At 44.4% G+C, this 24015-nt stretch overlaps 2 protein-coding genes across 3 annotated transcripts in view; one reads left to right on the top strand and one right to left on the bottom strand.

Annotated features, from left to right (window-relative positions):
- The window catches only part of USF2 (upstream transcription factor 2, c-fos interacting), a 166894-nt gene extending 166241 nt beyond the window's left edge, over positions 1-653 (bottom strand). For both annotated transcript variants that reach the window (XM_069201187.1, XM_069201188.1), the window contains exon 1: positions 160-653. In XM_069201187.1, coding sequence (XP_069057288.1) covers positions 160-197 — 38 coding nt within the window. In that variant the 5' untranslated portion in view covers positions 198-653. The remainder of the gene's footprint in view (positions 1-159) is intronic.
- The window catches only part of LOC138246530 (uncharacterized), a 59984-nt gene continuing 36278 nt past the window's right edge, over positions 310-24015 (top strand). Inside the window, exon 1 of the mRNA XM_069201189.1 lies at positions 310-559. The gene's annotated coding sequence lies outside the window, so the exon portion shown is untranslated. The remainder of the gene's footprint in view (positions 560-24015) is intronic.

Here is a 24015-nt window from a genome sequence, read left to right as displayed (position 1 = left end):
CAAATAATAACATCAACGCGTTATAAACAAGAACAAATATGTCTTCAGCTATCCACGCCTCATCCCCCAGTCGTCGCTACACAGAGCTCCCGCTGCTTCCTATTCACAAAGTCCGCCTCCTCCCTCCTTGGCTGTCAGTGGGCCCTCCCCTGCACTCACCTGGAGTTGGTGTCCAGGCCTGGATCCAGCATGTCCATGGGGGTGGGGATGGGGAGGTGGAAATTTCTGGAAGGGGGAGCGCGGGAGGGCGCTGGGCCCGCCGCGGTCGGGCGCCTCTTATTTCCTGGTTGCTGTCAGGCTGCAATAGTCACGCGGTCGGCAGGCGGGCCTCCCTCTCCCTCCTCGGGCCGCAGGGACACGGGGTATCGGCGCTGCTGATCACGGGGACAAACACACGGGTCATGTGAGGGAGAGGATTGCCTTCCCCCCACCTCCGGCCGGGGAGACAGGGAGAACACGTGAGGAGGGAGCGCGAGACGGGAGAGGAGCGCGCGAGCTGGCGGGGTTCGCCGGGCCCAGCCTGCGGAAGGGAAGAACGATAACGGCGCGAGACGAAGCGGTGCGGCGGCGCGAGGGCGCTGGCGATTGCAAAGGAGGGGGCGCGAGAGAAGGGAGGGGAATAAAAAAAAAAAACGGCGGCGCAGGCACGCGCACCAGGCTACAGCCCGGCCTTTGTAACTGCGTATGGCCTGTGCGGGGCGCGCGCGCCGCCTGCAGTCTCTCACAAGATTGATTTATTGTGCTTTTTAGGTTATTGAAACTGAAGTGCTTTTAGCGTTTAGTGTAAATTCAGCATGAGGGAATTCGGTAAGATTTTTTTTACGTCATCGGAGCGATTTTTATTTACAGTCTCGTTTCCATGTTTTACAAATTAGGCTTCATTTTTTTTTTTACTTATTATGCAACAATACTGTATTTATAACTGCCCGTTCACAACCCGACCTTGGTGTCGGGAAGGAGTAAATATTTTGCGAATGTTCGCCCTGGCACCGCCTTCACCGGAGTTTACGCAATCCCATTGGCTTGCGTTGGGGGGTTTGTGCTGGAGTCACGCCTCCTTCGGTAGGACGCACGTACTGCTGGCGAGGAGGCCAAGAAGGTTCCTTGAACGTCACGAACGTGCTCGCACCCGAACGGTGGCTATATGCCGTAGCAAACGCGTGCGCGCTCCAGTCTATACATGGCTGCCCCAGAAAGGAAAACAGAAAGTGATTTTTCTCAGGAATGCTGCTATGGAAATGTCAGCGTAATTGGCCCGACCCACGAGGGATCTATTATTTATAGGTGGAATATCCAAGACTTCCCTTTAAGTTGCGATATTAGTTTAGTATGACGCCAAATGCAGTAATATCCCGTTTCAAAGATGTCATAATGGAACAAGGGTTTACATGCTCGAAAATGTGCTCTTTTACGATTCAGCATATTAGGTGTGAAAGCTGCAAGATAGTATAAAGAATTATCAAAGCGTTTGAATCAAATGCAACTAAACACGGGCCGTTCTAGGATAATGTGAATTTGAATTTGCTACCTCTTGACTTGGAGTACATTTTAATTTGTTTTTAATTGCTGCTTTGCGTGTGCAAAGCGTATTTGTTAGCCTGCATACAAAACACTTAGCATTCATCCTACTTTAATCGTTCATCCTGAAAACAGCTTTCTACACTTCACTTAATTGAAAACTGTTCTCTAAAGTTGGCGGGGGAGCTAAGAAGCCACATTATTGTTATATCAACTCGATTAGCTTTATCCTTATTTGTTGTGGGTTTCAACTCGTAAAAAATGCGCCCATAAACCAAGGCGATGAGAGAGTTGTGCTATAACTGTTGGAGAGGAGTACTCCGATGGTTAACTTGGAGAGTAGAGCTTTTAAATTTAGGTTAGCGTGTAGAATTAGAGATTTATCAGGTGGACTGTATATTCCTTACCAGGGACTGAAATAACGAAGGTGTTTTTGTCCTACAGACTTGCTCGAAAGAGGCAGAGGGTAGCACCATAGGCCTTACTAAAAAGTAATGTATTCGTTCATATTTTAGAGATCTGAAATTTTAGTCAACATCCAGATTGGGGGAATGTCTTTCTAAAATTAGTTTTGTTTGCAGGGTGAAAGGTAAATTGTGTCATTATGGCTGCTGATGCTACTTAGGTCATTGCTTTTAATTATTGTGTTGGTAATCTGTTGATTGCTTTCCCTCTTCTAACTTGGTTATTTGTAATTAAGTGTCTGGTTTCCTCGGTTGCAGCATGAGCAGTTGTTCTCTGTTCTAACTTGGTTGGCTTTTGGGTGCATATTTTTCTTTTTAGCTTGTCATTTTAATTATTTGATTAATTTGGCAGTTTCGCATGGTTTAACCCAAGCCCTTTGTGCTTTTGTCTTTCCCCACTTTCACGCACCCGGTGGAGGACAGGTCTCCTGTTTGCCAAGCATATATGTGACTGTGGTCTGAGCAGATCAGCCATATAAGTAGTACAAAGTCCGAGCCCCAGAAAGAAAGGATGTGCATGCCTACCTGCTTCCAGAGGCGCGCTGAATCTGCCCAAGTTTAATTCTGTTAACTTATTTGAAGCTTGTAATGATTTCTTTCACTTGACACTTTCACGTTGTTTACTTTTAATGGCATGGTGCCTGACTTTTTTTGCTCGCACTACAAGCAGCTTTACTTTATTCTAATTTTATTTTAGCTTTAGGGCGTTTAGTTTATTTGTGTCAGCTTATTTTAATTATTTTGTTAGTTCACCAGTATGTCTTTCTCCCGGCATTGCACTCCCGTTCTTTATTCTAAATGATCAACATGTGATATGAGGTTTAGGGAGATTGTTCCTGCCCTCCAAACTCTTCCCTATCTTGGCAAAGAAGCAATATAAGTAGTAATCTGAGGTGTCCGTGCCCAATGTGTGTGCCTTAGACAAGCTCTGTTGGGCCTGTGTACAGCCTTGGCCAGGCAGGCTGCCCGGCGCCCCTCCAACTATTGGCTTGCCAAGCTGGGTTTGTCCCCAGAATCTGGTATGATTCCAACATCCTTATGGCACGAACAGTAACCACCATAGTGTGCCACTGTCATACTAAAAATGCCTTGAACCTTTACTCGCGCTGCCCGTCCCACAATAATCAGCATTTTTCTCGCTATATTTTTGTGAGGCACCTGCTCTCGTTGCACACTTAAATGCCATTTTCTTGCAATTTGAGAGCTTTTAAAAGAGATCTGTGGTGTCCTCATTTCAATGCTGCGCATTTTCTCCCTACTTATGTCTCTTGCTGCTCAGCCAGTGTGACAGTGAGATTATAGCATGCTGCTGTATGCATGGTTTGAATGAGTGTCATTTGGAATACGTTGGCTGAACAGCAAGGATGCTGCCCCCGGTGGGGCCTTTCTGCTACCATCATAACATCTTCTACCTGTAATTGAGACTCCTACCTTGTGAATACATCTTATCCTATTTCATCTATACTACTGTTTACCTGCATCATCAATTACCACAATGGTGGCAAGTGGTAAAATGCGTGGACTGCAGCGCTATTGCAGGAACATGAGAGGACATTTCAACTAAAGATTATCTGAAACTATACAAGAGACTATTTAAGTGACCTAATACTAAAACTGAACTTACACGAGCGCAACCTGAAGGATTTGAAACTCCCTAGAGGCCCCACCGGTGTCTGACAGCCTGCAGTTCGGGGCATTCAGGATTCATTTAATCAATTTCATCTAGAGTCTTTAGACATCTTTAGCAAAGTAGGAAATGGACAGCCCTTCTAACAGCCTGCAGTCTATTCAAGTTAGAAGTGCGTGCCTGATTGACCCATTTCTGCTGACTGCTGTATTTACACTTAAGGTTTAGCAAGTACCAAAGAACTCGCCTACTGAACTTTATTTGAACACAGTATAGCCCAAAGCCACCTTCAGCGTTGCTGATGAATCACCCAGCAGTGTTTCCAGTCAGTTTCTTAAAGACTTAACTTTTTTAAATTCTGGATGAGCGCTGAACCTTTGGCAAATGAGCGGTTGACCCGTTTCACTTGTGCCTATCCTCACTGTTAAGACTCCTACTTCATCTCTTGCTGTGTTATGCTCATCAAGGGTAATAAAGGACTTCAGTACCTCCACAACATACCACTGAAAGTGAAGTAGGACTACTTTCTCCAGTATTCACAACATCAACAAATGACTACAACTCTCTATAGTACAAAAAAAACTTTATTATTCCTGTTGTTCAGTGAAGTGTCTCCAGGTATCTTACACTTCAAACAATTCTGGGTGAGAGATCGCTTGTCAGGAAAATATATTATTATTATTGCTGAATATGGTTCTTTATTTTCTACCTATTTATTTATACTATCCTTTTGTATGATTAATACTGGTCTGCATTTACTGTGTACTGCATTTAGTGACTTTGTGTCTGATATTTTTATGTAGCTGTGGTCGGAGTTCAGCATTTTTACATGGTCACTTTGTACTGTAAAGAGTAAACTTCTATGTGCTGTTTGTGAGTTAGGCAGTATACTGTGTGAGTGTTGGACCTTATGCCAATATTACTTATAGTGGAGGTTATGTTTTTGGCCCATTAGGTTCTTACTTTTACTTGACCTTATAGTTTACAGTGATGAGGCAGGGATCCTGCAACCCAAACCGTACTTACATTCATGTTGCTAGTGATAGGCATGCATTGTGCCCAAACCATACTTGCTTTTACATGTACTGGGTTACACCACACATTACTTACTGTTATAGAGTATATGTGTCTAGTTTGGGGTGGCACTAATTTTGCATCTCAATATTTTATTTTCTGCTGAGGGAGGAGAGCGTGGGTATTTCTCCCATGTGATTTGTTCCCCTGTCCTCAGTATTTCCGTTTAGGACTATTAGTCTACGTGATTATTTCTGATCTTGTGTTATCATTATTTTCTTCCCTGGTCCATTTATTTTATGTATTGTGTGGTTGAATTTGTACTTCCATCATCTGTCTTCTTTTAATGAGGTTTAGTAGTCCTCCTTATCTGCAGTGTTATTTTATGTTGTTTCCGTAAAGAAGAGAGGTGTGTGGTATCCTCATTTTTATGCCATGCATTTTCTCCCTAGTACTATGTCTCCTGCTGCTCGGCCAGTGTAACTGTGAGGGCAGTCTTTAGGCAGTTCTTCGATAATTCCCCCCTTCAACTCTTTGAGGAGCTTCTCATTTTTTTAAACACCATATTCACACCTACTAGGCACTCTATCAGGGAAGAACACTTCCGCCACTCAAGTAACCACCTTTGCCTCACTGTCCACCACTGTGTCCTTATTATGAGTTTCCTGGAGCAAAATCACGGGGGGATACTGATCTGGGCAACTGAGCTTTAAAGTGCACACACTTGCAATTATTTGAGCCACAAACACTGAACAAGATAACTAGTGCAGTTTTTACATTTCCTATTTATGTTTTAATATATATTGCTCTACTTGTTGCAATGCTTGTTTATATTGTTGGTATTCCTTTCTGGAACTGCTATTGCATTGGTCACAGTAGGGTTCTAGAACGCGGGGATGGTCTGTTGCCTGCTGTTCCAGGAGCTAACCGCGCTGTTGTAGTTGTGAGTCTTGTTTATCCAATAAACCTGCTCCTCATCTTCAATTATTCTGGTGTATGAAGTTTCCTTTACTTTTATCACTGTCTGGATTCAAGGACTCCCTGCTACATTTGTTTGGTACCAGGAGTGGGGTTGAGGAAAAACTCTGATTTGTTTGCGGAGGACCCACCGACAGGGTTCAACTTTCTTGGAGATATTTTTTTCTGTTCAGGGTGCTCACAGCCTGCTGTTTTGTCGATATTTCTTGAAACACACATTGAGGGAAGACATTTTCTACTTAGCAGCAATAACTGACGTACCTGTGTTGGAAGTTTCCATTCAACATGCTGCCTGTATTCCATTCTTGCCTCGTGAATCCACGCAGAACAAGAGGCCATCTCTACCTGGTGTTCTTCTGTGACGTTGGTGGTCACTTCCTTACCGCTTCGATCATCATGTCAGCTTCATTTCATCATCCCGTTATTTCAGGCCACGCTGCCTGGTGGCCACCTTGAATTGGATTCAGTGGATGTCAGCCTAATTTTCTTGACGCTTACGTCATCGTGTTGTGCCAGATCACGCTGCGTGGCGGCCATCTCGGATGGGGATTCTGTAGAATAAGTCTTCATACGCTAGTTTCCAGATCGTTTCTTTGATTTCTGCATACACACTTGTTTTGGAAACACTTTTTGGCATTTCTGTGGGGCGCTTGTACATCAACACGAATAATTCAGCAGGAAGGAACCTGTGTGGTAAAATTTGAGATACTTTATTAATGTTTGTTAATATTATTTAAAGGAGTACTTACCTCAACATGTTTTTGTAACTCCATTTCAAGCAACTTTTGTTGACCACACATCTTTCTTTGTTATTTTGGTTGACTATGGCCACGAGCTAAGGAGTAGTTCAACCTCCACTATTTTTACAGAGACCAGGAAAACCTGAAATTAAACAGTGTGAATGCTTGCATATTTTTGAGGGCTACCTTACATCTATAGATGTCAATGGATATTCCCCTGACAGTAAAATAGCACTGTTATTTAATCATCTTGGAGTTTGTTTGACAATTTGCCTCCTATTCCTGCACCTTTGAGTGGTGATACTTCGTGAAACGGATACATAGAGGGAAAGGAGAAAATCAAAAAACATCAGTGATGATTCTAGTGTATTGTTAGAATTTTGCCATATGTAGGCAAATGTGTGATGAAACCGTAGAAGAGTATGTTGCTAATTTGCGGGTGCTAGCGTTGAAATGTGAATTTGGGAACAGTGTGGACATTCACAAACGTGACCAATTTGTTTTCTATTGTTTCTCTAAAAAAAATAATTCAAGAACATCTTTTGACATGTCGTAGCCCCACTCTTGAGAGAACTATTGCTATAGCAAAAAGTATAGAAAGATCTATAGTTACTTCCAAAGTTCTAGCTAACCATGGAGGACAACCCTCTTTAAATTGTGTACTCGAGGAAGGTGTGGTATGTGCCTTGAATAGTAAATATGTAAGACAAAGGAATGGATTACAAGGGCAAGGAAGGAATAATCGTAGAATGTTTTATCGATGTGGCTCAATTCGAGGAAGGGTGGGGCAAGTTCACAATGCCAATATTGGGCAATGTTCCCCATTACAATGGTGAATCTCATTCTAACATGCTGTAGAACATTGGGACTCCCTCCCAGGCTTAAAAGAACTACTTTTGGATCTAATGAAATTGATCTGTGTATTATATGGGCTAAAGTAGTGCAAGTGTCTGACCAGTGTGCCTGGATAGTTGGGCATTCCCAGGGTGTGTCATAAATGTAGAAAGTGGAATAATTGATTTATGCATCATGTAGGTATCAGCAAGGTGTTGAGAGGCACAAATAGACATGGTTTGCCATATGTCCCCCAGTGTTGTGATGCCAACGGAATCCCAGGCCCTGTAGGTCGGTAGTCTGGAAAAGCCAAGGCCCAACCCACAGCAGCGTCATTGTTCTTGGTACCACATTTGCGGAAGGAGACTCGTGGCAGGCCACTGGCACAAATAAAATGCGTCATCTCAGATTGTAGTGTGTGTAAAAAGGAGGGGGCAAGGGTAGTTATTTAAGATGTAAAAGAATCGCTGTAGCAAGATCATTTTAATGTATTCCTCTGCCAGGAACATTAAGAGGAAGAGTGGGCCATGTCCCTCCTGATTCGGGCAACAAGAGGCGTGATGGTAAGGTTCCCAAGCCTGCTGCTGGGAGAAGGCGATCTTTAACATCAAGTATCGTACATGATCCGTAGACTATTGAACCAGGGTTATGGCCCAGATGTCTTATTGAGAGTTCTGGGGGTGGGTTAGTTAGGTAGACTTGGACCAGTTCACCATGATGCCGGAAGCGTCTATGTAGACATGCAGCATGTGTAGGAAGCAGGGGATCGAGGTCTTGGGGTTCGCCACATAGACAAGTAAGTCATCTGTGGAGAGCGAGACCTGTCCTCACGTCTGTTAGGTCAATGGAAGCAACCGAACTGTGCGTCCCGCTGGATCCATTTTGCCAGTGGTTTGATGGCGAGTGAAAATAAAAGGGGCAAGAAAGGAAAGCCCTGTCTGGTGCCCTCCTCCGAAGACCAAAGTTCATCTGCCCCATCAAGTGGAACAGGAATTGCCAACAAACAGAGTCAAAGGACTTCTTGAAATCAATCTACATTGGCGCAGTGGTTAGTCATGCCCTCAGAAAGAGCAATCGCTTTGTGCAACTGGCGACAACAGTGGCATGTACTGTTTCCCAGCATAAAGTCATTCTGGTCTGGCATTCGCTGGTCGGGTTGCCATTACTTTGACCAGAATCTTAGATTCCGTGTCTGTAATGGAAATGAGCCTATATGACCCCTTATCCCCTGGGGTTTCTGTCTTTTGAGGATTACAGAATTAGCGGTGCCACAGATATGAAAAGGGAGTCCACCTACCCTCAGTGCTCATCCATTGCAAGCAGGGGGGATTGACGGAAGGGAGGCATATGTTTTTAGTGGGAAGCTGATGGGGCCCGATGATTTTGTGATGGGGAGTTCCCCCATAGCAGCTGTGATTTTTGGCTGCCGTGATGGGTTCTTCCAGGTCCTGTCTGTCAGTGTCCGCTAGGTGAGGAAGAGGTCAGTCCTCTACAATAGGTTGGAGTCGTTCAGCCTCAGTTACCGAGTGATTAGCATAGAGGTGGGTGAAGTAGTGGGTGAATTCCTGCTCAACTGAGTGTGGATCCAGTACCTATCAACCTGTCTCCATCATAGTGGAAGAGATCAGACAGATGGCTAGGCCCCTGCTCCCCAACCTTATCCCCCACCTCATAGACTCAGCCCTGTGAGGCAAGGTGTGCAGAGGTCACAGTGTCCAGCTGTTTTTGGCAAGTGCAAGCATTTTTTAATCTACTGCATGTTTCAGCTGGGTGGTGGGTTAGGAGCATAGGCTTAGTCTGCCACACACAGTTTGTGTTCTAGGGACAAGACCTCCTTAAGTCTACCAGAGTGGGCGACTGTTAGGTAAGAGATTATCTAGCCAATGAAAGATCACAATCAGGGCACCCTATACTGTGGTGGAGGAGCTAACTGAGCATGTGTTCATGTCATAGTAGTCAGAGAATTGCGTCCGAAGGAAATAGGCAAAATATGAGTCAGTAAGCCACCATGCACTAAGGTGGAGAGGGCCAACGAGGGGGCCCAAGCAGTTATGTGTCCGATGGGCAGAGAGGTTATTAGAGTGCAACTGAGGGTCTGTCACATAGTTGAAGTCGCCCCCAAGAAAGGTTGGGCCAGGAAGGGGTTATAGGAGTAGAGGGGTGAGAGCGTGTAGTGTGAAGAACTCTAGCGTGGGGCCATAAATGGAAGCGATCATTGAGTAAACGCCCTCCATGTCACCCTCCACCAGGACAAAATGACTGAGTGTATCACAGTGCGATTCTGTTACAAGTAGAAGCTGCTTGTATAAAAGGACGGCAGTGCCCTGGAAGCTGACTGTGTATCCAGCATGGTAAACTCGAGTGTAACTACCCTGCTGCAGCAAGGGGCCATGATTGCTGAGTAGGTGGGTTTCTTGCTGGAGCACCACTTAGGGGTGGGCGTGAGTGATGTATAAGATATTGGAAGACAGCCCCGTATTTGATTTTGTTATTGAGTCCGTTAATGTTCCAGGCGAGAGAGTGAACAGTTTGTCAGTATTTGTCATGGGGGATATGTGTTAAAGGGGTAGAAGAGGATTGGTGGGCTCAAAATGCAGCAGTAGAATGAAATAACAAAATAAAAAAACATTGAAATCTTTGAACACCCCAACAGAACACTCCCCCCCCCCCCCCCCCCCCCCCCAACCCCACACTTCCACCTTAGAAGGATCTGGCACCCCCTCACACAACTAAAATCTAGGTGGAGCACAAAACAGAAGGCGAGCCCTCTGAGACCCAACCTTTCTCAATCAAGCCAGAGCTAGTTAAAACATATGGTGATGCTGGCGGTAGTCGGTGCCCAGAGAGGAGTGTCTTTGGGTGTGCTGATGGTTACTACATGTTGATCTCATGTGCTTCCTGGGGGGTAGTCCGGGATCCCTCTCCCCTGTATCCATGGAACCCCATGGAGGCGGGATGTTGTATTTCAAGGGGATCTGTTCGGTAGCCCAAAAGAGGGCCTCTTCAGTGGATTAAAAAAAAAGATTGAGTCATAAAGTACCTTGAGGTGCGCAGGGAAAAGGAGCATATTTTGGATGCTCTTACAGCATGGATTCTCACAAACTTTTTGCTAGGGGCCAAAATTACTGTCTGGTTTGTGGCCGAGGGCTGCACCGATGGGCCTGTGGGGTGGGGTGGGGTGGGGTGAGGTGGGGGGGGGGGGGAGGATGCTATTGGTGTACAAAAACATTACTAGACAATGCTGTATTTTGAAGCCAGATGTAAGTACAAAGCTAGATATTTTGACAATACATTTTTATTATACAATAGCATTCTTAAGAGGCAATGCACGGTAATCCTCGCTAAGTGGATATTCAGGACAGGTTTAACTGAGACCGAAAAAATATGTACGTCAAAGTAAGATATACTAAGAACTTATTTTACACTTCATGCCTCCTTTTAGTGTCCTGTGATCTGGTACTATGTCTGAAATGGCAAGCCGTAAGAGTGGGGCCAGATATAAGTATGTTAGCTTCTTTCTGAGTTTACTCTTCAACAATCCCATTGTGGAAAACAAACTTTCACAAACATTTGTTGACCCAAACATACAAATTACTTTCTGGGCCACTGTAAAAAGAACAGGAAATTTGTCAGAAGGCACAATGTTCCAGAATTATTCTGGTGCCTGCCCCAAAAAAGATGCTTCGAGACCTACCGCTTTCATGGGACTTCAGGTGGAAAATACTATACATAAACATCGTAGGAAAGATGCAGTGCTCGAGAATCCCACAGAAGCACAGGTATACATACCTCTTCCCACTCCACATACACAAAGGCACACATAAGCATATCAGGGGCACGCACACTCAAACATATTACACACACAGAAGCCACGCTCATTGCAGCGCAACCTGATGCATGAAACTGGCAGCTTAACCCATTAGAACTCCAGCAGCTGTTGTGCACTTCAACCACTATTACTACTGTTAGGCTTCAGTTTCTAAGAATGCAAATAAATAAAAATTAGGCAGACTAATCAGTGCTTAATTTGTGCTTGTTGTTTCTGGTTATTTTTCTGCCTCAGGCATTTATTGCGAGCAAAAGATACATATGGGAAAGATGGAGGAAGAGAAAAACGAAAAAGCGTCACAAAGGCAGAAAGCTGCAATAGAAAGCTGAAGGAGGCAGGGGTGGCTTTAAATGGATTGAAGAGGCCCAAGATGGCTTCAGGATTACGCTGCCTCATTATTCCGTGTTCGCACATTTAATTGTAGCAGCCACATGTTTTAGAGGAGGGATTTGGGCACCGGCACGTTCTCATTTACAAATTAAGCAGCGATTGCGAAACACTCCCCCACCAACTGCGCCCCAAATCCACGACCACCCATAGATCGTGGGGGCTTACCTTTAAATCAGGGAGAACGAAGAGACATCGATGCAGGGGGCGAAGGTAGCTGGAAGCTTCCAAAAGAACGTTTGTCAGCTGACTTTTAAAGGGTCTTTTTGTCACGCTACCGCAAGCGTGTGACGTCGCCCTGGCTCTGGCTCCAGAGTAGGAAACACAGAAGAGGGCCTCTGGAATGGGAGGCATGCACAGCAAAGCTTCTATCGCGCATGCCCCAGTAGCCCTCTTTTGTGTTGACCAACGGGACGTAGTCGTAGACTCATAGACTGCATTTAGGAAAAAAGGTCAGCGGGCTGCCACAGAAGGTCTGCCGGGCCCGCGGGATGTACTATGAGTACCAAGGCCCTAGATCGTAGCCACTGGTTGACACTGTTGTATGTCTGTACAGGTGTAGTTTGCAAAGATAATCACACAGCTGCCCTGATAGCGGAGGTGTTTCAGCTTGCAGGTCTCCCAGAGAATGGTGTACCCATCCCGATATAGTTCAGAAACTTGGTTATCATTGGGAGTGGTGGTGCCCTGGAGGACTGGGGGAGGGAGGCAATGTGCAAGGGAGCAGTGTGCCCTCTCCATCACAAAGCAAGTGGATAGGGAGGGGGTGGGCAACCAGGAGGTCAGCCAGATTTTCAGGAATTTTTCAGGGGATTGCCCCTTGTTCATCTCAGGGAATCCCCCAAAGCGTAGGTTACAATGCTGGGCCTGGACTTAAGCATCCTCTGCCCGGACTGCTACTACCATCGTGCTGATTTTGATTTCCAGGACAGATCCAGAGGCTTTAATGACTTCAGTATTGTCAGGGTTTGAAGACAGACTAGGGTAATTGAGGATCCCTGGGGAGTCATAGTGGGGGCCTTGTAACAGTCAATTTTGGCTTGTTATTGGGAGGTGCAGGGCTTGTCGTGACCTATGGTGGCCCAGGCAGAAATTGCCAGGGGGACAGGGCATAGGTGGCCTGCCCAAAAGGCATGTGCTGTGACAAGGCGAGGGAGGTGTGCGTCAAGGTGAATGTGTGCAGGCCGTCAGAATCAGCGTTTCCCCCAATCTGGCCCACTTAAAACTGCCAGGGGTGTGGCAAAGTTTCACCTGAGATGCCCCAGGGTCCTCTGTGGCAGCATCCTGCAATTTAGGGATTCAAGGCTTGCCCTCTAGGGCATAAGCTGGCGACCTCATATGCCGGGTGCAGCAGTGAGCGATACCTTCCACTGCTGAGGTGGGCCAAAAAGGGGTCTGATTCAGGGCAGTGCCCTCTCTGCAATATGGGGAAGTGCTGGGAAGGGTGGATGTGATCTCTAGTCCCCGCCAGTACCAAGGATTTTGGTTGATCCAGTGTGAGATGGTCGGGGCTCAGAAAGGCACGTACATCATTTTGGCCCGGTTGGCCCGACGCCCATCAGCATGATAAATTATTAATTACCTTTAGACCAGTTAATAAAGAGATTTTTTTGGGTGAGTTAACGGGTTTTATTTTCAGTTCTTTTAATATTGAATCATTTATTTAGAGAGAAATAGTCTCTTAAGCATCAATATTACAATGAACACAATCCAATAAGTTCTATTTCAGTATGAGGTAAAACATAAGATTATAGTAAATATTGTAATAACACAGCAAGTGTGTTCCATAAACAAAGTTTCCTAATCTAAATATATTGGAATGAGGCAAAATAAAGTGTCAGTTCGAATACTCAATTAAGCTTCTGATGAGAGAATCAGTACATAAGCTTAACGCCTTTGCATGTCAATCCAAAAAGTATTCTCAGCTATAAATTTGCAGATAGAGAAAACAGGCTAAGCAACCTCTCTCGTAGAGAGATAGGAAATGCAGAGATGAGTCCCCAGCAAGATGCTCAAAGTAAAAAGCCCCCCCACTCCCGAATTTAAAGCTGAAAAGAAAGACCCATGAACAAAGTCTTGCCGTGCTCCAGGAACACACACTAATATAAACACACAGTCTAGGTGACAACATTTTGGCTCATGCATCATCCATTAGGGTTTCAGTAAACTGGTAATAATCAAACTCCCCATTTTCGTATAGTCGTACAGTGGTCCATAGATTTTAGACCTTGGAAAGATACATCATTCTCATTCTGCAGGCCAGACTGTTCTTATCATGAATCATCATTTCTGTTGCCTTCTCTCCTTCCAGTGAGGACCATTCTGTCAGTTGTCTAATACAAAACAAATGCTTATTCACTAACTAGCAAAAGCCTTCTGGAAAGTTGCAACATTTGCAGCAAAAGATAATAACATCTTGTGGAGAGTAACGATTCAACCTGAAAATCAGCCCTTTGAATGTTAATGAATTATTTTCAGTTAACATGCCATCAACAGTTAAGCTAACTTAAATCAGCACTTATTTAATTCACTTGGAGGCTTACATCATTAATTATGATTACCTACTACAAATTAATTTTAGTATACGTGCTATTTAAACAAAGGCATTCATATTTTCTTTAAAAAAGTGTTTTCATTTACAAATTAATTTTGCTCTTGCACTTTCAATATTTCTTGTGTAATCACATTCAACTACTATCTCTTGCACCATGCCTCTCAGAGAATGCACCCAGTAGCTGAGGAGTTCTCAAGTCTCATCATTGTCTCCAATTTTCTTAATATCTATGTCCGCTCTCCTGCATATTTGATAAGATCCCTTTGACTATGACCTTTGTCATATACTGACAACACCCAGATCATTATTAGACTAGACCTGATGGCCCCAAGCTCAACAATCAAATTGAAAGATGATTCAGTCACAACACAGAATGGATGAAATCCAACCTGCTGAGAAGTATTGCTGACAAAACAGAACTTCTGCTTTTGGGAACCAGTCACAGCCAGTGATATAACTTGCTTAGGTGTAAAGAATTCGGGCCCCTTCCTTCGGCTGCAATTAAAACTAAAGTTCTGTGGTTTCCCTAGATGCTGGTTCCAACATTTCTTCCCAGATTGTTATTTGTCTCCTACTGTTTTTTTGACTGTATGTGCTCAGAAAGGTTCTACTTTTCATACCCTTCTGTGAGATGGTGGTAGCCACCTTCATTTGATCACAATTGGATTACTGCGCCAGTGTGCGTATGAGGCTCCCAAATTTCCTACTGAACAAACTCAAACAAATAATTCTTGGTTGTGTAAAAGATATGCAGAATGGGACGTTTCAAATGTCTGACGCTTCTGAAACTAGCTGCAGGTGGAACAGCTTTAGTAGTAGGACACTATGGGGGTCATTCTGACCCTGGCGGTAAAATCCGCCAGGGCCAACGACCGCGGGAGCACCGCCAACAGGCTGGCGGTGCTCCCTTGGGCATTCTGACCGCGGCGGTACAGCCGCGGTCAGAAACGGAAAACCGGCGGTGTACCGCCGGTTTTCCGCTGCCCTGGGGAATCCTCCAAGGCGGCGCAGCTTGCTGCGCCGCCATGGGGATTCCGACCGCCATCCTGTTCCTGGCGGTTTTGGCCGCCAAGCACAGGATGGCGGTATGGGGTGTTGTGGGGCCCCTGCAATGGCATGGGCACTGCAGGGGCCCCCGTAACAGGGCCCCACCAAGATTTTCAGTGTCTGCCATGCAGACACTGAAAATCGCGACGGGTGCAACTGCACCCGTCGCACCCCTTCCACTCCGCCGGCTCCATTCGGAGCCGGCATCCTCATGGAAGGGTGTTTCCCGCTGGGCTGGCGGGCGGCCTTCTGGCGGTCGCCCGCCAGCCCAGCGGGAAACCCAGAATACCCACGCCGGCCGGGGTCAGAATGACCCCCTATATGTTGTACCATGAGACTTGAAGTACCTGCTCACTCCTCTCACACCAAGCAACCATTACAATCCACTGGTCAGTTATTGCTCACAGTATCTTATGTTAATAAAAGTCAAATTGTTTGGAAGACACCAGAACTGTGGAATGTGTCAATTCTGAACATCAGAGCTCTAGAAAACCGTGTCACCTTTGGATGAGCTCTGAAACGCTTCTTCTTTTTGTTTTTTGAAAAGCCCTCTTTCTGCTTATTTTCTTGTTTACATTGGTGTTTTCTCACCAGGAAACGTATGGGTGTTAGTGTACCATACTAATAAAAAACAATCGTAATTAAGTTGTACAAGAAGGAGAGGCAGTATGACTAATGCACTCTTGCCAACATCCAGCTGTGTTCAAAATATGGCGGTAGATATCGGGAAGCTAGATTCTTAAACTCACTGATGTAAGCTAGATGTATTACTCTGTAGCCTTTAACAGAGAACATTTGTTCAGTCTAATTAAACATAAGTTTGAAAACCCCATATACCGTGAGACAGTTTTTTCTGGCCGGAAAAAAAGACCCCTTGCGTCAGCAGTGTAATGATACTACTGGTCCAGTCTGGGAAAGTGCCTCTTTTTGACATTGTCACCCCCAGTTGTTGCCTGGTACATGATCCCCAGGTCCCCAGTGCCAGATCTCTTTCCCTAAAGCTCAGCAATTGTTCCCTAATTGGCAGTACCTTTGGCCTAGTAAATGGTGCCCCCTGGTACCTACAGCATGGGCAGCAAAGAGGGTTCCCAAGGGCTGCAGCGTGAATTGTGCCACCCTCAGGGACCCCCCACCTAACACATGCAAACTGCCATTGTGGCCTGTGTGTCTTGGTGCAGCCAAAAGGGAAAACGCAATATGGCACACAGCCTGTGTGCCATGTCCCCTAACACTGCATGCAATATATGTAAGTCACCCCTACAGCAGGCCTTACAATTGTAAATCAGGGTGCATGAAATTACATATAACGATATATCTGCAAGAGCAGATCTGCTCCTCCTAGGTCTTTGTTGATCCTTAGCAAGGCTCGAAAAATTTACGTGACCACTTGCTATGGCGAGTTTTTTATTTTATCAGGCCGAGCTATTTTTAGATCCTACTTACCCCTTCCGGAGAGTGGACAAAGAACAGGTTTTCCTTTCAGTCAGAAACTGAATTAGCAGTTAAGCTGCCTTTTAAATCTTTTTCTTGTCACATTTGCTCTATGTTCAGAGACAGAGGCCAAAAGTCAGTTTGTCGTCTTGCAATGCAAATACTTTTCCTTGTGGCTGCAGAGTTCCAGGATTTTGCAAGGTGAACTGTCTGACCTATGTGAAATGAAAGGCTTTGGTATCAGGTTTTTCCTAATTCACAACATTTATATAGCCAAGTCAACTTTACAAATATATTTCAGTAGCTGTGAAAGACCATTTTTTGTGTGATGAAAAAATATTTTAATATGATGAATAAAAAAGTCAGAACACTTTATGTGGTGATGAGCAAATTATATTTTCTCCAACCCAATTTTCACAGATTATTGTTAATACTCTATATAGTTTTATCAGTAAAGCTGCAAGTTAGTGGGAAGATTTTTGAATATTTCTTGGAAATGTACTGTCTGTAAATGACAGTGCGCTTCTACATCATGCTTTAGTGATATATTTATTAAAAGTGAGTGTTTAAACATCAACTGAGAAACACTCCTGCCCTGATGGCAAAGCTATTAGTAAACTAAGAGGGAAGTCATCCATGGATAATCTGTACCCTATATGTGGGCTAGATTTATTATATATGGAGCAAACATTCAGTGTATTTAATCAAGAGGATTTTTTTTACAGCAGAAATGCTGAACATGTTTTAAGATGCACTCACGTGAGATAGAAGAAAAAGGTGACTGTAAAATACAATATTTGCCAAGGATCACACAATTTGGGATCTCTTTCCGGGTCAAGTATTTTACAGTTAGCTCGAATAAATTATTCAGGCTACTCGACCTGCAGATCTAGTAACATTTTTATGATTTTTCGAGGCCTGCTTAGACATAGTGAGTGGACAGGGAAGACATTTTAACTAAATATGCTGGACACTGGTCACTACGAGTTCCTCAGCTACATGATGGATTTACTGAATATAGGGACGTCTAGTATCAAATATCTCGTATTAATAAACCCTCACTGACACCAGTGATAGATATATTAATACATGCACCCAGAGGGCACCTTAGGAGTGCTCCCTGAAAAACTACTAGTGTGTGGACTAACTAGTTGTAGCCAGCCTACCCCCACCAGATATGGCTATTACCCTACACTCCCCTTAACACTCCTAAATTCAGTATTGATGGGAGGAGCCGCTGGCACCAGGAAATCAGATCCTGCTAACCTGAAGAAGAAGCACACTCCAGAGACGCAAAAGCAAGAACTCTAGACCAGTGACTGACTTGGCACAAACGCTGCCAGCCCGCCTGCCACATCGAGAGCCATGCCAAAGTCTCCTCGTTTTCCATGTGCTGAAAATTCCCAGAACCAAGGAAGACTGCCAGCCTTTACCCCGGCTCCAGGGAACTCCTGTGGATTAGCGGATCTGCTCCCCTGCATCCTTGCAGGAACCCAAGAACCGCTGAAGAGGACTCTAGACTGCCAAAACTGCTGCCAGACAGCACCACTGGACTTTAGCCTCCCAGCTCATGCTAAGGTGGGCCTACAATGCCAGGCTGGTCCCCAGCCTCTCCAGTGGCAAAGTCCATCATTGGTTTTCCCGCTGCAACCTTCACTCTGACGCCTGCAGTCTGTTTGTGCAGGCCTCCCTCAACCACAACTACCTCCAGTGACGGCAACCTAAATAAAAACCTGCACCTCTGTGTCTGGACACCCCAGACTGAGAAGAAGAGCACCACTGGTGTCTCTGCATCCCCTAGGCTCGTGAGACTTGAGCCCACTTGTTGGTTCACCTGCACTGGACCCCCAGTCCACACCTGCAGTCTGTCTCTGTGGGCCCCTGTTTTGCTTCACTGCTGACCGAGATGAAACACACACACTGAAAAGAATCACTGGTATGCAACACTTAGTCTAAGAAATACATTTATTAAATCACTCTGCAAGGCTCGTAAAGGGAGGTCAGTAAAACCGAAAGTGCATGTTTAAAATGGGCGCAATAATGAAATGAAAACATGTACAAAGAATCTTCAATCTATAAAAAGCAAATATTTATGCAAACACACACACACACATATTCATACACAATGCAAAGCAGATAATAGGAGTTAAAACTTCATCACCATGGGGCACAGTTGCTTCATCTTTCTCCCGCCAGCAACAAGTTGTTGACCCCAGATCGACTGTGAAGAGAAAAAGATCTACCCTCTCAGGAAGGATGACCGGCATCAGCGTACCGACCCTGCCAGAGGTCTGAGTCCCTTCACCATACATCTGGTTTTCAGTCTCATATACCTTAAACAAGCCAGAAAGGAGATTTCTAGAAAACCCCTCCTGCTCCGCAAGTTGTTGTTAAAAATCATAGCAACTTCAGGTCAGTTTTGAAAGAAACATGTTGGAACTGGCCAAGTTCCCAAGGTGCTCTTCCCAAAACCAAACCGTTCCCTGCTGTACCGTAAACATCATCCTAATCAGCCTAACTCCCCTATGTTATGCCTTAGCTCTTGATGAGAAGGAGCTCACAGACGTAGAGTAAAAACATACTTGCAGTTTTAACATGGTGGTGAAGCTAAGGCTAAGCTTAATACAAACTGGAGTCTGTAGCTGGTGACACTAATGTGACGGTGGACAGCTAAACTAAGTGCAACATTGAGTTAGTGGTCAAAACACAAATATTACAGCCCCCTCCTTCATGGCTGCCACCGGTGAAGGACACCTGATGGTTCAAGAACCCTCTGCACCTGTCCGCCCAGGGCAGAGGAGAAGAGGACGACTGGTGCCCCTCCATCCCACTCAGTGGACACCCAAACTGGACACCAAGCTCTAACCTGTGGCCTCTTTCCGACTGCACCAATCCCCATTGACTACTATTGGGCATCCAACACCGCACTCCACCTCTGCACTTGGCTACCCCAGTACCTTCCTGTGTGACCTGCTGGTGTGGTCCTGATCCTGGCCCAATACTCACTTTAAGTCCTGGAGATTGGTCCTGTAAGTCGCTGTACTCTACCTGTATGCAGTCTTTGCTGCTCCTCCATAAGATAACATTGCAGATTTACACAATTGCACTGCTGACTTTTCTGAACTGTAAAGATGCAAAACTTACTTACCTGAGCCTATTGATTCTGGTGCCAAAACATATATAAAGATACTTGTTATTATCGTAAATTGGTGTGGATCTCCTTCTTGAGTTGTGTCTCATTTATTGACTGTGTGCTTGCAGAAGTGTAACACTGCTCTCTGATAAGCCTAAGGCTGTCCAACCACACTACCCCATAAAAGAGCACATTGGGATTGCTAGAGCAAGCCCTGTCCACTAGTAAGGAAACACCTTGACTCTTTGCACGGTATGTCTCACTTTAATATTCCATGTAAAGAGCCAGCTTCCTACATCCAGTCATCTGTGAAATACTCCTTTCCGGGACAGACACAGTGGAATGGGGAACCATGGAATCGAGAGCAGATATATAGACACAAAAGGCATCCATTCATGAGCAGCGAGTTGTTCCAAAGGACACTCTTAGTGTATGTAATGTACTGGAAACAATAGTTCTCCAGCAGACACCTAACTGTCTCTAGTCGAGATCTCAAAATGCGGCTGCTGAAAAGGTTTTGAGGTCAGATGTTTTACTGTAGTTCTTCGTTCATAGTGCTGAGGGTTCCACTGGGTGATCTGTGCGCTCTTAAAAACCGATTTTGCATTGCATAAATAAGAATTGTGTTTTGATGCTGAGGCAGAGTGGGTTCATGAAGTGTTTTTGAACGTATTGTGAGTTCTGAATGGGAGGATATATAGAGTGTCCCCTTGAAGAGTGCTTCATCTCAAGTGCTTGGAAGAGGCAGTGACATGGTGTTGAGGGGCACCAGCCTTTCACTGAAGTCATTCAAAGCGCTATTCAAGTGTCCAGATGGGACGTTTCAGTGTGCTTAAGTAGCAGCGTGCATTATTTAAAGCGGAGGACAGCTGAGTTTCTCGTTTAGAAGTAGGGGACTGTTCCGTTAGTGATATACATCAGCTGAAGGTGAGTGAGATACATTTTGACTGTCCCAGAGGGACAATGGCGGCTTATCCAGAGAGTCTCCAGCATAAGCTGAGGAGAGCATCATATCTGCATGCCCTAAATGGAAATTGACAAGTGTGTCCAGTGGCGGTTGTGTGTGGCCTAGGTGATGAATTTGAAAAGTAAGATATATGCACTGTCGTACTGAACGTTGGACAAAGATGCTCACAGAGAATGCTTTTATTCTGTGCTATTGGACAAAAATTTGTACCAAAGCAAGGATCTATTCAGATTTTTTTCAGTGAAATGTGTATATTATTTACTACTATTTATGGAGATATACTCTAAAAGTGTATTTTATGCATGGAAATGTTTAAATTCTGCCTGTCTTTGACTTCCTGGTGTGGGAGAGTTTGGGAGTCTATTATAAAGGAGGATGCAGGATGAGTGAGTTTTGGCTGATTGTGGAGGAAGCGGTGTAACCACATCACTCCAGGTCATCATGGCTACTTTTTCCAGTCCTGAACATTTTATATTGCAAGTCAATAATTTCAGACATATTCGTCTAATTAGTTAATGGAAAACAAAAAAGGTCTATAACACCCAGAATGTATTAGGCTATCAAGCAGAGATCCAGGACTTGAATCAAAATGACCCAGAAGGAGGTGGTCTGTATAGAAGTAGGTGATGGTATGACATTTTACTTTTGTTGTGCAGTATGCAAATGTTTGTGTAATAGATATTGAGGATGCAGTGTGATGTTTTGATGCTGGGTGATACAGTGTGCTTGTGTGAATTGTTTTTTAGTGGTAGTTGCATGCCTTTTGAGTTGGTGAAACGTATGTTGGTTGGTTGGCTTAGTAAAGAAGGGGAGATGTGCTGCATCTTAGCTTCAGGATCGTGTCTGATCTATGTAAGGATGTATTACCATTAAAAAGAATGAATGTGTTATACGTTTTGGATTCCTCCAAGTGTGCCTCTTATGCTACTAAGGTGAGACTCAGTTGCATGTGTTGTCTCTTCTGCTCTTTAATTATTGTCTGGGTTACAATACAGCTGACTTCACACTTAGTACCCTACATCTATTATATTAGGTTGATTTGTATGGCACAACTTACCACCTGTGAGGGTATTGAGGCGCTGGAGCAGGATTGTAGGCTGAGTGGAGCTCCTAGTTGAACAGCCAGACTTCAGTTTCTTTCAGAAGTTGAGTAACAGAGGCTGTCCTGATTTGTTGAGGAAGTTCATCCCAGGTCTTGATGACGATGTAGGAGGAGAAGTGCCCTCCTGACTTGCTTGTGCGGATGTGGGGGAGATGCAGTAGATGTGTATGGATGGATAGTAGTGTTGAAGTCGGTCACTGGGGTCCGCTGTTGTGGACGGCTTTGTAGGTGTTGACGAGCAGTTTGAATTAGCATCATCTTGGATGGGTAGCGAGTGTAGTTCTGTGAGGTAGGGAGTGTGTGAGAGCTTCTGGGGACATCTAGGATGAATCTGGTGGTGGTGTTTTGGATGGTGTGGCATCTTTGCATGAACTGGTTGGAACAGACGACGTAGAACGTGTTGCCGTAGTCAAGTCTGTTGGTTATGAGGGCCTAGGTGACAGTGCTTCCCTTGTGCATGCATGCAGTCACAGTATTAACCTGTTTTTTTATGAGTTTATCTAAGTCAAGGATTCTGGTGTGGTCTGTTGGGGTCGGCGTGGGTCCTAGTTTGGCTGGCCACCAGGAGGAGTCCCATAGTTTGCTAAGATCAAGATCACTGTTTTCTCTGTGTTGAGCTTTAGGTAGTTTTCCCTCATCCAGTTGGCCATGTTGGTCATGCAGGAGGTGGTTAGTCCTGGTGATGGTATTCTCATTTGTTAGGATGAGCTGCGTGTCATCTCAAAGCTTCTTCTCCGATCACTTTCTTTTCTCCAGAAGAGTGCAGGTGAATGTTATTTGATAGTCAGCTTGAGGGAGGTACTTATGACTCTGTGGATGTAAGATCTGCAAAGGGTTTATCATGCTAGGCTTTCAAATGCTGCTCAGCAAAATGGGTCTCTGTTGTGTGCCCCTACTTCCATTTGTCAAGATCTTGGGAAAAGTAGGAAGATTCTGGTCTCAACACAAAGGAGTCATATGGTAGTCCAGCTGCTCATATGGTCTTTTCAGGGATGTTGTTACCTGAATCTTTGGGTGAAAATAGCAGGATTTTTACTTATTTGCAAACTGAGTTAGTAAAAGTAAACCGATCCTGCGCTTTCTGGAGTCGAGAGGAACTTTTCGGAGAATGCACTATTGGTTAGGTAACCTTCCCTGCTCTTTGTATTTTAGGTCTTGCCTAGGGAACAGCTTGGTCTTTTCCAAACATTTATAACAACAATACATATATATGTTTTTATTGTTGAATCCCTCTTCATTGATTGGTCTATTCATACATTTTTTTTTTGCTTCTACCCACCACACTATACTGCAAGGGGCAATGGTAGGCCCACTTCAGACACTGGCTCGCTTCGCTGTGGGTGATAGGATTTTGCTTGTGTATATCTGGCCGAAAATTAGCCCACTTCCACTCCAGGTGGGGTACGACATTTTCCCATCAATTCATGTTTTCTTCTTATTTTTTAAGATGGGTCGGGTCATTTGGTTTTGCAAACATGCATATTCATGTGGGAACATTTTAATTAAACACACGCAAGTGAGGTACAATTTTTATCGGGAGACTTGGAGGAACACAGAATAGCAAAATAAGTGTTATTGCCCCTTGTCTTTCTCTACATTTTTTCCTTCCAAATGTAAGACCGTGTGTAAAAAAGATGTCTATTTGAGAAATGCCCTGTAATTCACATGCTAGTATGGGCACCCCGGAATTCAGAGATGTGCAAATAACCATTGCTTCTCATCACCTTATCTTGTGCCCATTTTGGAAATACAAAGGTTTTCTTGATACCTGTTTTTCACTTTTTATATTTCAGCAAATGAATTGCTGTATACCCGGTATAGAATGAAAACACATTGCAAGGTGCAGCTCATTTATTGGCTCTTGGTACCTAGGGTTCTTGATGAACCTACAAGCCCTATATAACCCGCAACAAGAAGAGTTCAGCACACGTAACGGTATATTGCTTTAAAAAACTTGACATCGCAGGAAAAAGTTACAGAGTAAAACATGGAGAAAAAGGGCTGTTTTTTTCACCTCAATTTCAATATCTTTATTTCTGCTGTTATTTTCTGTAGGATAGATCTACACAATTTACCCCTTGCTGAATTCAGAATTTTGTCTACTTTTCAGAAATGTTTAGCTTTCTGGTATCCAGCATTGGATTCACTTCCATTTCTGTCACTAAGTGGAAGGAGGCTGAAAGCACTAAAAATGGGGTGTTCCAGTAAAATGCCAAAATTGTATTGAAAATGTGTTTTCTGATTCAAGTCTGCCTGTTCCTGAAAGCTGGGAAGATGATGATTTTAGCACCGCAAACCCTTTGTTGATGCCATTTTCAGGGAAAAAACCACAAGCCGCCTTCTGGAGCTCTTTTCTCCCATTTAAAAAAGAACATATATATTTGCTATAT

Source organism: Pleurodeles waltl, chromosome 7, assembly GCF_031143425.1.
Source record: "Pleurodeles waltl isolate 20211129_DDA chromosome 7, aPleWal1.hap1.20221129, whole genome shotgun sequence".
Taxonomy (NCBI): Eukaryota; Metazoa; Chordata; class Amphibia; order Caudata; family Salamandridae; genus Pleurodeles; species Pleurodeles waltl.
Note: the sequence above shows the minus strand (reverse complement) of the source record. Positions and strands in the feature narration are given on the sequence as shown.